We start from the raw sequence: 16,195 nt of genomic DNA, 5'->3' as shown, positions 1-16,195 counted from the left end.
CTTTTGTATTTCTTTGCCGTTGTATACCACAGGCACCCTTATTTTTCCTTTGGGGTAGACTTTCTGCCCCGTATATGTTTTTAAGATAATGGATGTGTCTTTTAGAGGTATATGCGAAAATAGCCTCTCGTAATCTCGTCGATTTATTACGGTTAGAGCTGATCCTGTATCTAGCTCCATTTTAACTGGGGACCCTGCTATTGTGAGGGTAACCCAAATGGTTTGGTAATCCTCTTTGGCAAGTACATTATGTAATTTGAGACAGCTTAGTCTCTTGTTTCTGGAGTCGCTATCGCTATTCTGGTCTTCGGAGCTATTGTCCGTCATCATTTGTACCTTCCTGTACTTTTCTTTATTGATTTTTTGTTTTCTGTCAGTGGATTTATTTTGTCCAGATTGGCATACCCGTGCAATGTGTCCAATCTTACCACATTGCCTGCATGCTTTGCCCTTGAACCAGCAGTCCCTCTGGTTATGGGTGGATCTGCCGCAGCGATAACATCTTCCGAACTCCTGTGTCATTTTATGGGTGCCGAAGTCCTGTGTCTCTTGTTGTATCTCTGCAGCTCCTTTTGCTGCTGCTTCATATGATACAGCCATACTGAAAGCTTTGTCCAATGTTAAATCTTTTTCAGAAAGCAGTTTTTTTTTGTGTTCCTTCACTTAAGAGACCGCAAACAAATTTGTCTCGAAGATAATCCGATAGTCCTGCTCTGAATTGGCAGTACTTTGATAGCTTTCTTAATTCGGTTAGGTAATCAGCGTTACTTTCATTCTTGTGTTGATTTCTCTTGAAGAACTTGAATCGTTCCGCTATCAGCAGCGGTGTTGGGTTTAAATGCTCCTGCAGGGTATCAACAATTTCTTTAAAAGTCTTGTCCTTTGGTTTGGCTGGAGTGATTAAATTTTGTAACAGCCCGTATGTCTTCGCGCCCATTAAGTTCAGAAGTACTGAAGCTTTTTTTTCATCTGTTATTCCATTTGCAGTGCAATAAACTTCTACTCTTTCTACGTATGTGGTCCAATCTTCTATTTCGCCATCAAAAGCCTCAATATTACCAGATTTAGGCATTTCAGAAAAGATATGGCGCTTCCCGCGCTTTTTTTTTCTCTGTAGCAACGATATGGCGTTTCCCGCGCTTTCCCGCCGCTGCTACCGATAACAACGCTGTTTTACTGTGGTTTCCGTTTATTCACTGTTGGAGACTCGTTCCCGACGGAGGTCTAAACGCTGACCTGCTTGCCGCGCCGGCCGTCTCTCGAGTGCACCCTCCCAGTCCGTTATTGCTTGCCTCCGATTTCGCTGCCTGTCTCAGCTGTAGAGCCCACCGCTGGAGCTCCAGCCTGACGCCCAGGAAGGATTAGCGCAGTACCTGTCACCAGCTTGGCCAGCTGGTGAAACCACAGTTTCTCTTACTTCCTTGAGTCTTCTGGACGCTGGAGGAATCAATGTCCTTGAGGTGCTGCCAAATTGCAGGTAAGTCCGTTTCCACTTCGTCGCCACTGTAGTGTCCGTGTGTAGATAAAGACACTGAAGACAGGAGTTGGTTCATAGGTATTTACTAAGCAAGTCTTGGGGGGGGGGTTTCTAAAGGATATACACAATACACAGGCTTATATAGCCCAAGTGGCAATTACCGGCATTACGCACACCTGGGGCTCTTAAAGGCACATACACCATAATTGCTCTTAAAGGCACATACACCACAGGTTCTACCACTAAATTTTGACTGGGAGTGTGCGTGCATATATTGCAGGCGTGCATTGAGAATCATTGACATGGTTCATCAGGAATAAAACTCTAATTGGAGTAACAAAAATGACAACAATATATTCAAGTGAAAAACTTCAAACCAAGTGTGATCATTCCAAACAGTTATAGAATCATAGAATAGTACAGCACAGAAGGAGGCCATTCAGCCCATCTGGCTCTTGGAACAGCAACCTAGTTAATCCCACTCCCCATCTATTTCCCCATATCCCTGCAATTTTCTCTCCTTCAAAAAGTTATCCAATTCCCTTTTGAAAGCTACTATTGAATTTGCATTCACCACCCTATCAGGCAGTGGATTTCAAATCCTAACCACTCGTTGCATAAAATAGTTTTTCCTCATGTCACCTCTGGTTCTTTTGCCAATCACCTTAAATCTGTTCCCTCTAGTTATCGAACCTTCAGCCATCGCAACAGTTTCTCTTTATTTGCTCTACCTAAAACCTTCATGATTTTAAACACCTCTATCAAATCTCCTCTCGGCCTCCTCTGCTCTAAGGAGAACAGCCCCAGCTTCTCCAGTCTATCCACATAACTGTAATCCCTCATCCCTGGAACCATTCTGGTAAATCTCGTCTGTACCCTCTCCAAAACCTTCATGTCCTTCCTAAAGTGTGGTGCCCAGAATTGGACACACTACTCCAGCTGAGGCCGAACTAATGTCTTCTATAGTTTAACATAAATTCCTGGCTTTTGTACTTTATGGGCTAAAAATTGGACTAGGCCCAAAAAAGGGGCGCAGGGATCGTGAAGCGTGATCAGCCCGCGCCCGTTGAAAGTAGTGCAAGCAGCACGCGACATTCGTGTTGCTTGTTAATTAACATGATTGATGCATGCAGCCCAGCGATGAGAACACTGCTGAGTGGCTGACTGCACAGCAGGGGGTCCAGGTTCATGGGAGGCGAGCTCTATTTAAAGCTAGCCTCCAGTTTTAAATGCAGTCTGCACTTTTTAAAGGGGAGGTGCATTCTGCATTCAGCACCTCATTGTACTTGTCAAGGCAACTGTCAAGCAGTTATGGCTCAACAGGGCAGAGAAAGGGCATCTAGGTTCTCAGTTGAAGCACTCGAGTGCAGGGGGTTGAACAGAGGAGACAGGTCCTCTACCCACAGGGGGCCAGGCGGCCTTCCAGCCTCACAGTAATAAGGCAGTGGGAGCAGATAGCTGAAGCAGTCACTGCCAGCAGTCTTTCCCCGAGGAACTGGATCCAGTGCCAAAAGAAGTTTAATGAGCTCACACGAGTGGTCAAGGTCAGTGAATACATCTTCAAATGCCATATCCCACCAACTGCACCACTAGCCTTACACACTGCTAAATGCACCACACCCCCATCACTCACCTATCGACAACCTCTATCAATCATGGCTCATACATCATATTTATAGTTTTACCTCACCTTCACACACTTACCACTGCTGCAAGCCTCATGCCCACATCTCACACCTTGCACGCGCTGCATGACAGGCATATCACCCAAACACATTGCATCACACTCACTGACACACTTCCCTTTCTCTTGCAGGCCAAGGTGGCGCATAACAGGAGACAGCAGCAGCTAACCGGCGGGGGACAGGTATGGCTGCATATACTGATCCAGCTGGAGGAGACTATGCTGAACGTTATTGGAGGGGCCGTCACTGAGGCCGTGGTGAACGGCGAAGCTGAAACCATTGAAGATGACGGTATGCTCATACCTAACACTCCTTCTCAAATACCACTTCCCACAATCTCTTCTCACTTACAAGCTGCTGATGGTGTAAGCATGCACATCTTGCTTTCCACCCCTCCCTGCACCACAACCCTACCCTTGTGCCTTCCTCCTTTCAGATACCCAAGAACTCCAAGCTTCCCAGCCAGTGCAGAAGAACAAGAAGAGAGTGATGGAGAAGAAGAGACAACATCACTCAATCTGACACTTGGAGGCACCAGCTCAGAAACTGATACTGCGCGTACTTTAGAAGGTAGTGTAGAGACAGGATCTGCTCGTGGTGAATCACCAGGCACGAGTGGCTGCAGCCATGGCAGGGGGAAAGGGTAGTGCAGGTGTCAGCTCCCCCGAAGGCGAGGTTGCACACGAGTTCTGCTGTAGAGGACTTCGATGGGGCGGCCTTCAGAAGAAGGGTGATGGGCGTGCACACAGAATTACTTGGTGCATTGGCAGGTCTGCCAGAGAGCCTGTTGGCACTGTCAAGGAGCATGGTGGAATCCGCACCAACCTTGCACAGGGCTTTGCGCAGCGCTTGAAGCCCATATTTCCAAGATGGAAGTGATTGGCAACTCCATTAGAGCACTTGTGGGCCCAACCATGATGCAGGGTCTATTGGGCGATGTCTCAGCTTTCATTGCAGCACAAGCAGAAGCGAGCCAACGTCTGAGTGCTGCAGGAGAAGCTCAGACTTCTGCCACGCAAGCTCAGCTTGTTGCCACGCAAGCTCAGACTGCTGCCATCATGGATGCCAGTGTGGAAATGGGCTTGCAGCAGTCTAACAATCTGTCCTCCAACAGATTACTAGGGTTGCTGAGGCCCCACCCCGGGGGGGTGGGGGGGCGGGGGGGTGGTGGCAGTGGCTTTGTGGAGCACAAACCTGCTGTCCTCTCTCAGGATGACAGCATTCGTACTTCCACCACTGCCACTCCGCCTTGCTGTTAACTGTCAGCCAGCCAGCCCAGACTGCTGCCACCCATGCCGAGGAGCAGCAGTCTACAGCCGGGTCTTCTAGGCCCAGAGCTGCTCAAGGTTGTCCTGCAAGGCCATCTGCAGTCTCCCCCAGTAAAAGTCAATAGCCTTCCACCAGCCATGCTGTAGCCACTGGGGTAGCACTTCGTAGGAACACTAGGACACGCAAAGGCACACGAAAGACAGGCACTAAGGGAATGCACAAGGGTGATTAGTTGACCTTGTTATGTAGTATTGGATTGAATGATTTAAAAATGTGGTTTGGGATGTTTGTTTTGTGGTGGCTTTTATTTCAGCTTTGTGGCCAAGATGACGCTGTGATGTTCCATGACAGAGAGGATGGTAAGGTGGGAAAGTGTTGAGCAGCGGGGATCTGGGCTTCATTCAGGGGAAGTGGAGTCTGATGATGCGCTCACGGACAGCTTGCCCTGAACGTGGATTTGCAGGCTGCCTCCTCCCTTCCTCCTCCTCCTCCTCTTCCTCCTCCTGAGGTGGTCCTGGAACCTGTGGTGGTAAGGCTTGCACCCTCATGATGGCCAAGTTGTGGAGAATGCAGCAGACTACCACAAATTGGGACACCAGCTCTGGTGTGTACTGGTGAGCTCCTCCCGAGCGGTCAAGGCAGCTGAACCATTGCTACAGAACCCCGATGGTCTGCTCGTTGATGTTTCTCGTGACAGCATGATGTCATTATATGAGTGCTGGCCACAAGTGGTGGGGTTGCGGAGGGGAGTCATCAGCCAGGTGCAGAGCGGATAGTCCTTGTCACTGAGCAGCCACTCTCGGGTTCAACGTGGTGGTTGGAAGATTGCTGCCACCTTCCATACCAGTGCTTCCGACATGTCTTCCTTTTTCCTCAACCGAGGATTCCCCTCTACTGTGGTTGACACGGCCCTTGACCGTGTCCACTCTATTTCCCACACTTCTGCTCTCACCCCTTCCCCTCCCTCCCAGAACCATGATAGGGTTCCCCTTGTCCTCACCTTTCACCCCACCAGCCTCCACATTCAATGGATCATCCTCCGCCATTTCCGCCACCTCCAACGTGATCCCACCACCAAACACATCTTCCCCTCACCTCCCCTTTCAGCATTCCGAAGGGACCGCTCCCTCCGCGACACCCTGGTCCACTCCTCAATCACCCCCAACAGCCCTTCTCCTTCACCTGGCACCTTCCTGTGCAAGCGCAGGAGATACCCTTTTACCTCCTCCCTTCCCACTGTCCAGGGCCCCAAACACCCCTTCCAGGTGAAACAGCGATTTACTTGTACTTCTTGCAATTTAATATACTGTATTCGCTGCTCACGATGCGGTCTCCTCTACATTGGGGAGACCAAACGCAGATTGGGCGACTGCTTTGCGGAACACCTCGGTTCAGTCCGTAAGGGTAACCCTGAGCTTCCGGTCGCCTGTCACTTTAATTCTCCACTTCACTCCCACTCTGATCTCTCTGTCCTCGGCCTATTACATTGTTCTAATGAAGCTCAACGTAAGCTCGAGGAACAGCACCTCATCTTTCGATTAGGCACTTTACAGCCTGCCGGACTCAACATAGAGTTCAACAATTTCAGATAATAATCCCTGCCCCCATTTTTCATGCAGTATGATTTTGGCATTCCCATTTGCAACATTTTCACAGCATGTTCTTTCAATTCCTTCCTCCCCTCCTAAACCCCTCCCCCCCTGTCTCTGCACCTGCTTAATATCTGTTACATTTCCAGCTTTTTCCAGTTCTGATGAAGGGTCCCAGACCTGAAACGTTAACTCTGTTTCTCTCTCCACAGATGCTGCCTGGCCTGCTGAGTATTTCCAGCATTTTCTGTTGTTATTTCATGATGTGCTGGGCGTTGTCGCACACCAACTGCACATTAGAGAGTGGTACCCTTTGAGGTTACGAAATATCTCACCATTGAGATGCGGCACCCGCAAAGCTACTTGTGTGCAGTCGATGGCACTCTGCACCATGGGGAAGCTCGATATCCTGGCAAAGCCATATGCACGCTCCTCTCTGTTTAGAGAGAAGACAATGAAGTCCCCTCTCCTAGTGTACAGAGCCTCTGTGACCTCCCGATGCAGCTATGGACGGCGAACTGCAAGATATTTGCTACGTCGCCTGTTACCGGCCTGGAAGGATCTGCTGGTGAAAAATGTCAGGGCCACGGTCACCTTGAGGGTCACTGGCAGAGCCGTCATTGCCCTGCTCTGAGGCTGCAGGTCTGGTTCCAAGAGGTGGCAGAGTTCTGTGACCACCTCCTTGGTGAAGCGGAGCTGCCGAACTCACTGGCTTAGGTGCAGCTAGGAAAAGTGCTCCCTAGGTGGGTAAGGCCTTCTGCTGAGAGCCCTTCTCCACGTCCTCCTCTTTCCTCTGTGAGCAGCCTCTGCTCCATCTCCCTGTCATGCTGCAACACAAGTGGGTCTGCACATAGAGCCCCCATGACTGGGAGCATGTGGTAGAGGCGGAGGCCTTCCAGTAGCAGCCAACACCTTGCTAACGTCCAGCAGCACTCCCTGCACATTTTAACAACTTTTTAAATGTCTTCCAGCAAGCCAGTATTCATACAAACTCTGCAAGAGCCAGTAGAAAAGCAATAATCAACTTACCTGCAAGTTGGATGTATCCCTTTAAGCAGAGGTCCCTCATGCAGCTGACGTCGCGACCTGCCTACTCTGCATACTGCTGGCGCACGCACGTACCGCTCACGCTATCGCCTTCATCAGATGGCGAAAAGCACGGCCGGGCCTGAAGCAAAGCGGACACCATTTAAAAAAAAAATGCCATAACTACCGCCGCTAAGGTGTCGAAATTCGCGGCCTATGCCTCTATTTATCAAGCTCAGGATCCCATATGCTTTATTAACTGCTTTGTTAACCCGTCCTGCCACCTTCAAAGATTTGTGTACAAAGTGACTGGTGCTAGGGTTAAAATTTTCACACAGTATGGTTTCCATATCTTGTCAATAATTTATATCATTAGATTACAGAGCTTCTTTCAGGAGATTGCAGCTCAACATATGACACAAACATGCATCATTAACTTCTAAAATGGTGCCCTGATGCAGATACAAAGATTTCTGCAATAAGGGACAAAACAATTTATTCAGTTAATTAAGCATGAAAGTCCGTCTTTAGTGCAGCCCTAGTTGACTGATGATTTATTAATGGCTAATCATTGCTCAGTACTCACTGGTGTAAACTTCTGAATTTTTTAATACGATGCTAGTCCCTCGATGTGTCGAGGTAGTTTCAGATTGCTCACACAGTTTAAATGAGCTATATGAGGTAGTCTGATAGAATGATGCTCTAATGTCACTCAAGGGAGCTACTAACTCATTGTGATGCTTTCAACCCCAACCACTGAATTCTCACCGAATTGTACATTTTGTTGAACAGTTGATGAAGATAGTAAATGAACAGTGTCCAACCATCACTAGGATTTACAACATTGGCAAAAGCTATCAGGGAATGAAACTGTACGCCATCGAGATCTCTGATAATCCAGGAGAGCATGAAATTGGTAAGATTTATATCCTAAAGACTGCAGAATGCCTCTGTTTGCTGTGTAAGAATCCCATTCATTTTCTAAGATAAATGTTTTCTTTACAATGAATTACATTCACCCGTACACTGACAAATACATTGGCCTAGAAATTCAGTGGGCTGTGCCACCCGTTAGCACCCAAAGAGGGCACTTTGTGGGTTTTCTGCCACTGGCCACGCCTCCCGCTAAATTTAGCGGGGCGCTAATGCTGGCGCTAGCCATTAGCGCTGCGCCGCCACCGATGATGTCATCGGTGTGCGCAGCGCCCCGCTACCCAAATTTGCGACCGGTTCAGGGGGCCTACCTGCGGCGGTAGAGGCGCTGAGGTGCGGTGCGGCCATTTTTTTTGCTGGCCGCCTGCCAGCACCTCTTCGCGCCGCCGTCCCTGGCCTCCTGAGCACCCCCCCCCCCCCGCTGTGTCCCAAGAGCCCGGCACTTCTCCTCGGTGCCGGGCTCTTTTGCCGGCACTCACGATCGCCGATCGCGCTGCAGCAGGCCCCTCCCCTTTAAGAAGGGGAGGAAGGCCTGCAGTACCGCAGCATGCCGTGCTGCAGCGTGTGGCGCTGCGGCATGTTGCACTGCGATTTTCAGTTGCAGCACCCCAAGAGGGATGCGGGGCGCCTCGAGTAGTGCTGCGCTTCCGTCTGGGGTGCTGAAACTGAATTTCCGGCGGGCGCTCGCGACTCCTTCCGGAGCGGTACTTCTGGCGCCCTGGCGAGACTGGTGTCCCAAACCAGTGAATTTCTAGGCCATTGTCTGCTAACAAAATAACCCAGGATAAAACCTGGAGTATTCGTGTGAAAAATATGCTCTTGAAACTTAAAAAAATTATTTAAACACTCATGCAGTGGCTGGCCTCTTGATTTGGACAATAATTTTTCCCAGACTCCTCTATTATCATCCCTGTGTATGTCCTGTCCCATCGGCAGGACAGACCCACCAGAGGTGGCGGCACAGTGGTATACAGTCAGGAAGGAGTGGCCCTGGGAGTCCTCAACATTGATTCCGGACCCCATGAAGTCTCATGGCATATGGTCAAGCATGGGCAAGGAAACCTCCCGCTGATTAACACCTACCTCTCTCCCTCAGCTGATGAATCAGTCCTCCTCCATGTAGAGCACCACTTGCAAGAAGCACTGAGGTTAGCAAGGGCACTGAATGCACTCTGGGTGGGGGACTTCAATATCCATCACCAAGAGTGGCTCGGTAACACCACTACTGACCGAGCTGGCCGAGCCCTGAAGGGAATAGCTGATAGACTGGGCCTGTGGCAGGTGATGAGAGAACCAACACGAGGGGAAACACTACTTGACCTTGTCGTCGTGAATCTATCTGTTGCAGATGCATCTGTCCATGACAGTATGTAAAAAGAAAAAGATTAGTGAAGACAAATGTAGGTCCCTTACAGTCAGAAACAGGAGAATTTATAATGGGGAATAAGGAAATGGCAGAGCAATTAAACAAATACTTTGGTTCTCTCTTGACGGAAGAGGACACAAATAACTTCCCTGAGATGCTAGGGAACCAAGGGTCTAGTGAGAAGGAAGAATTAAAGGAACTTAGTATTAGTAAAAAAATAGTGCTGGAGAAATTAATGGGGCTGAAAGCCGATAAATCCCCAGGGCCTGATAATCTGCATCCCAGAGTACTGAAAGAGGTAGCCATGGAAATAGTGGGTGCATTGGTTGTCATCTTCCAAAATTCTATAGATAATGGAACAGTTCCTGCAGATTGGAGGGTGGCAAATGTAACCCCACTATTTAAAAAAGGAGGGAGAGAGAAAACAGGGAACTATAGACTGGTTAGCCTAACATCAGTAGATGGGAAAATGCTAGAGTCTATTGTAAAGGATGTGATAACAGGACACTTAGAAAATATCAACGGGATTAGACAAAGTCAACATGGATTCATGAAAGGGAAATCGTATTTGACAAACCTACTGGAGTTTTTTGAGGATGTAACTGGTAGAATAGATAAGGGAGAACCAGTGGATGTGGTGTATTTGGATTTTCAGAAGGCCTTTAATAAAGTCCAACATAAGAGGTTAGTGTGCAAAACTAAAGCACATGGTATTATGTCCGTGTATAATTGAGACACGGACAGCAGGAGTTGATTTAAACAAGTCTTTACTGAATGGAGTCAATCGGGAAACTGAAACTACAGAGGCTTGCTAGCGCCTTTTATACAGGGGTGGTCACTGCCGGTACTGCAGTCTGAGACCAGTTATTCCCTTAAAGGTACATACACAACAATTCCTCCCCTTTTAGATAAACAGTACATAACATTCATTTAACAACTAAATGATAACTAATTACAATCACAATTACGGTTGCTAGATACATTGGTTGAGGTTAAGCAATTATAAGTTCAGTCTTTGAGTAGGCTTCCTGATTCTGCCTGGATAACGCCTCTTTGGAGTATCAGGTTCTTCTGGCAAGGTTGAGTCTGGATCCATGTCGTTGTTTGGTTCATCTGCTTCCAATATCACCGATTCTGCGGTAGCTGCAATTGGTACGTCGATTTCATTGCCAGGTGTATCAGATCGTGGTGTGGAGTTGACGTTTTCCAGTGACTCTAGAATCTGGTCAGCATGGCGTCTTACAATGCTCTCTCCAACGTCCACGGTATACATGAGAGGTCCTTGCCGTGTACAAATCGTTCCTGGCTGCCATTTCTCAGTGCGGTAGTCCCAGGCCAAAACTGGTTGACCTATCTTAAAACTCTTGGTCGGCCTTTCATTCATATTCTGAAACTGCCTGTTCTCCACATCTCTTCGGACGTTTGGCTTAACCAAATCCAAGCGGCATCGTAGTCTTCGATTGAAGAACATCATGGCTGGAGTTTGGTTGGTAATTGCATGTGTCGCATTCCGGTAGGCAAACAAGAAGTTGTCCACCTTGTGTTGTAGGGGTATATCTTCATTACACATTGCCTTGATAGCCTTCTTGAATGTTTGAACAAACCTCTCAGCCAATCCATTAGTGGCTGGATGATATGGGGCAGATGTGTAATGCTTAACACCATTGTTCTTTATGAACCTCCGGAACTCTTCAGACACAAACTGTGGTCCATTGTCAGAGCAAATCTGTTCAGGCAGCCCATTCCTGGCGAATATGGTTCGTAAAACTGTGATCGTTTTTCTGTGGTGGTTGAAGACATTTTTATTACCTCTGGCCACTTTGAATGTGCATCCACCGCAATTTAAAACATCGAGTCCATGAAGGGACCAGCAAAATCAATGTGCATCCTTTGCCATGGAGATGAGGGCCACTCCCATGGATGTAGAGGAGCTTGTGGTGGGGCGTTTTGGACCTTCTGGCACCCTGTACAGCTCTTGGTCATCTCTTCGATTTCTCTATCGATTCCCGGCCACCACACAAACGCTCTGGCTAAGTTCTTCATTTTTACCCCTCCCAGATGACCCTCATGAAGCTCATTGAGCACTCTATCCTGCAATTTGGGTGGAATTACTACTCTGGATCCACACATCAAGGTTCCTCTGCACACTGACAGCTGTTCTCTTCTCGGCGAGAATGCTGGCAGCAGTGGTTCGCCATGTGCTGGCCATCCCTTCACCGTTAAATCATAGACCCGGGATAGTATCGGGTCATTGCGTGTTTCCTTTTGTTTGTTTGCATTCGTCACAGGGAGACATTCGACTATGGTCGAGTGGAATATCTCCATTGGATCCACTGCAAGGTCTTCTTCCACCGTCGGCAACGGTAGGCGCGACAATCCATCAGCATTCCCATGCTGTTTAGTTCCTTTGTACTCGATGTCATATTGGTGTGCCCCTAGGAAAAGGGACCACCTCTGCAGCCGTTGCGCTGTCATTATCGGTACGCCCTTCTGAGGGTTGAAAATGGAGACAAGAGGTTGATGATCAGTTAGTAGAGTAAATTTTTGACCGTGCAGGTAGTGATTAAACTTCTTCACCCCCCACACTAGGCTGAGGGCCTCTCTGTCAATCTGGGCGTAGTTACGCTCGGCAGAAGTTAACGAGCGTGACGCAAAAGCTATCGGCCTCTCTAAACCATCAAGGAATTTATGTGACAGTACCGCCCCAATGCCGTAGGGAGACGCATCACACGCCAGTCTGATCGGCAGTGTTGGGTTGTAGTGAGCCAATACTTCTCTTGAAGTGATTAAGTCCTTACTCTTCTGAAAGGCCCGCTTACATTCATTGCTCCATTTCCATGCTACTCCCGTTCGTAGTAGGGCGTTCAGTGGGTGCAGAATTGTGGACAAATTCGGTAAAAACTTATGGTAGTAATTCACCAATCCGAGGAATGACCTCAGTTGCGACACATTTTCAGGCGCTGGGGCCTTAACAACCGCTTCAATTTTGTCAGGGGACTTATGTAACCCCTCTTCATCAATCATGTGGCCACAATACGATATCTGTTTCTTAAAAAACTCGCACTTGGGGCGGTTGGCTTGTAGCCCATGTTCCCGTAGTCTAGTGAGCACCTGTTCTAGGTTGTTAAGGTGTTCACTGTCATCTTCACCTGTCACAAGGATGTCGTCCAAGTAACACTGAGTCCCCGGAATCCCTTGCAGGACTTGTTCCATCGCTCTTTGCCATATCGCCGGAGCCGATGCTACTCCGAATACCAATCGATGATACTGGTAAAGACCTTTGTGAGTGTTTATTGTGAGATACTTCCTAGAGGATTCTTCAACCTCCATCTGCAAATATGCTTGTGCTAGGTCAATTTTTGTAAAACGCTTCCCTCCAGATAGTGAGGCGAAGATGTCTTCTATCCTTGGAAGAGGATATTGTACTGTGTGAAGGACTGGGTTCACCGTCACCTTGAAGTCCCCACAGATGCGAACCTTCCTTGGCTCCTCAGACTTATTGCTTAACGTTTTCTTCATGACAGGAATGATAGGTGTTGCCCACTCACTCCAGTCGACCTTAGACAACATGCCTGCCTTCTCCAGATTCTCCAGCTCTGCCTCGACGGCTGGGCGAATTGCATATGGTACCGGTCTTGCTTTGAAAAACTTGGGAATTGCATTCTCTTCTATTTTTATCGAGGTGGTTACGCCTTTAAGAGTGCCCAGTTCTTGTTGAAATACCTCTTTGGCGTTAGCTAAGATTGTTGACAATCGTCCAGGAGTGACGTCTTCATCTTTTTTACCATCCACCGTCATTGCATGAATGGAGTGCCAATCTAAGCTTATCTTCCTGCTCCATTCACATCCCAATAACGGTGGTCCACCATTTTGCAGTATGTAGAGATACAATTTCCGTATTTTCTTGCCGTTGTATTCGACAGGCACCCTTATTTTTCCTCTGGGGTATACTTTTTGCCCCGTATACGTCGTCAAGACGATGGATGTCTCTCTCAAGGGTATGTGTGAGAATAGCCGCTCATATTCTCGTCGATTCATGACGGTTAGCGCTGATCCTGTATCCAATTCCATTTTAACTTGGGACCCTGCTAGCGTGAGGGTGACCCAAATGGTTCGGTGATCCTCTTTTGCGATTACATTGTGAAGTTTGAGACAGCTTAGTCTCTTGTTCCCGGATTCACTATTGCTCATCTGGTCTTCGGAACTACTGTCCGTCATCTTTTGTACTTTCTTGTACCGTTCCTTAGTAGCCTTTTTGTTGTCGCTGGTCTTCTTCCCAGACCTGCAAACTCGTGCAATGTGTCCCATCTTTCCGCATTGCCTGCATATTTTGGCCTTGGACCAGCAGTCCTTCTGGTCATGGTTAGTTCTGCCGCAGCGATAACATTTTGCAAATTCCCGTGTCATTTCGTGGGTGCCGTATTCCTGTGGCTTTTGTTGTATTTCCGCAGCTCCCCTGGCTGCTGCTTCATACGATACTGCCACGCTGAAAGCCTTATCTAGCGTCAGCTCTTTCTCTGAGAGTAACTTCTTCTGTGTTCCTTCACTCAGGAGTCCACAGACAAATTTGTCCCGTAGGGTATCTGCCAGTCCTGCTCTGAACTGGCAGTGCTTTGATAGCTTGCGTAGTTCCGTAAGGTACTCAGCATTGCTCTCATCTTTATGCTGAGTTCTCCTGTGGAATTTAAATCTTTCTGCTATCAGCAGCGGTGCAGGGTTTAGGTGTTCCTGTAGGACAGCAACAATTTTGTTAAAACGCTTCGCCTTCAGTTTGGCTGGAGTAATCAGGTCCCGCAATAGGCCGTATGTTCTAGCGCCCATTAAGTTTAGCAATACCGATGCCTTTTTCTCATCGGCTATTTCGTTTGCCTCGCAATATACCTCGACTCTTTCCACATACGTGGTCCAGTCCTCTATTGTATTATCAAAGGCAGTGATATCGCCAGTCTTCGGCATCTTGAAAATCTAAAATGGCACCTCCCGCGCTTTGCCTTCTTTCCCGATTTAACAAAATGGCGCCTCCCGCGCTTTGCCTTCTTCCCCGCTGATTAAGATGGCGCCTCCCGCGCTTTGCCTTCTTCCCCGCTGTTGCTAGCGCTGCTTTCTGCGGTTTCCATTGCAACCTGCAGCTCCTCACGGTTTCCTGCGCGTTTAATATTTCTTTTTTTATTATTTTCCCATCGTGGAACAACCCTGTGGGACTCTTGCCTCCCGCTTCTCAGGTCCGTACGCTGCCCGGCTTCGTAGCACCGGCCGCGCCCTGTGTGCTCCACCCTCTCTCTTTCTCCTCTTCCCGACAACGCTGCTCGGCCCCGTTGCAAGCCACCCGCTCGAGTTCGCGACCGCCGCAGCCCAGGAAGGATCAGTGTACTACCTGCCACCAGCCCGATTAGCTGAAGCACCATCGACAGGAACCAGGCCCCGCTCTCGACAGCTTCTCCAGCAATCTTCAACTCCGCTGACTCAGGGGCGGATGCCCACGGTCGACGCCCATTTCTACTGCTTCTTTCTTCCTTCTGGCCTCGACCTCTGCTCACTTCACTTCAGGAATGGATCCCAGGAGGTGGTGCAGACTGTAGGTAAGTTCGTATCTGCTCGTCGCCAATATTATGTCCGTGTATAATTGAGACATGGACAGCAGGAGTTGGTTTAAACAAGTCTTTACTGAATGGAGTCAATCGGGAAACTGAAACTACAGAGGCTTGCTAGCGCCTTTTATACAGGGGTGGTCACTGCCGGTACTGCAGTCTGAGACCAGTTATTCCCTTAAAGGTACATACACAACACATGGGATTGGGGGTAATATACTGGCATGGATTGAAAATTGGTTAAGACAGGAAAGAGAGAGTAGGAATAAATGGGTCTTTTTGGGGTGGCAGGCGGTGAATAGTGGGGTAGCGCAGGGATCAGTGCTTGGGCCCCAGCTATTCACAATATATATCAATGATTTGGATGAGGGAACCAAATGTAATATTTCCAAGTTTGCTGACAACACGAAACTAGGTGGGATTGTGGGTTGTGAGGAGGATGCAAAGAGGCTTCAAGGCGATTTAGACAAGTTGAGTGAGTGGGCAAATACATGGCAGATGCAGTATAATGTGGATAAATGTGAAGTTATCCATTTCGGTAGGAAAAACAAAGTCAGAGTATTATTTAAATGGTGATAGATTGGGAAATGTTGATGTACAAAGGGACTTGGGTGTCCTTGTACACCAGTCACTGAAAGCAAACATGCAGGTGCAGCAAGCAGTTAGGAAGGCAAATGGTATGTTGGCCTTCATTGCAAGAGGATTTGAGTACAGGAGCAAGGATGTCTTACTACAGTTGTACAGGGCCTTGGTGAGACCACACCTGGAGTACTGTGTGCAGTTTTGGTCTCCTTACCTAAGAAAGGATATACTTGCCATAGAGGGAGTGCAGCGAAGGTTCACTAGGCTGACTCTTGGGATGGCAGGACTGTCGTATGAGGAGAGATTGGGTCGACTAGGCCTGTATTCACTAGAGTTTAGAAGAATGAGAGGGGATCTCATTGAAACGTATAAAATTCTGACAGGGCTAGACAGACTAGATGCAGGGAGGATGTTTCCCCTGGCTGGGGGGTCTAGAACAAGGGGTCACAGTCTCAGGATAAGGGGTAGGACATTTAGGACTGAGATGAGGAGAAATTTCTTCACTCAGAGGGTGGGGAACCTGGGAATTCTCTACCACAGAAGGCTGTGGAGGCCAAGTCACTGAATATATTTAAGAAGGAGATAGGTAGATTTCTAGACATAAAAGGCATCAAGGGGTATGGGGAGAAAGCGGGAATATGCTTTTGAGATAGAGGATCAGCCATGATCATATTGAATGG

General features: G+C 48.2%; 1 protein-coding gene across 1 annotated transcript in view; it reads left to right on the top strand.

Annotated features, from left to right (window-relative positions):
• Positions 1-16,195, top strand: part of LOC147113478 (inactive carboxypeptidase-like protein X2) — a 294,748-nt gene that overhangs the window by 211,284 nt on the left and 67,269 nt on the right. The window contains exon 8 of the mRNA XM_085994619.1: positions 7,839-7,962. Within this exon, the coding sequence (XP_085850745.1) occupies positions 7,839-7,962 (124 nt within the window). The remainder of the gene's footprint in view (positions 1-7,838; positions 7,963-16,195) is intronic.

This window comes from Somniosus microcephalus, chromosome 8 (assembly GCF_052327205.1).
Source record: "Somniosus microcephalus isolate GS21.2 chromosome 8, FLI_Smic_1.0, whole genome shotgun sequence".
Taxonomy (NCBI): Eukaryota; Metazoa; Chordata; class Chondrichthyes; order Squaliformes; family Somniosidae; genus Somniosus; species Somniosus microcephalus.
Note: the sequence above shows the minus strand (reverse complement) of the source record. Positions and strands in the feature narration are given on the sequence as shown.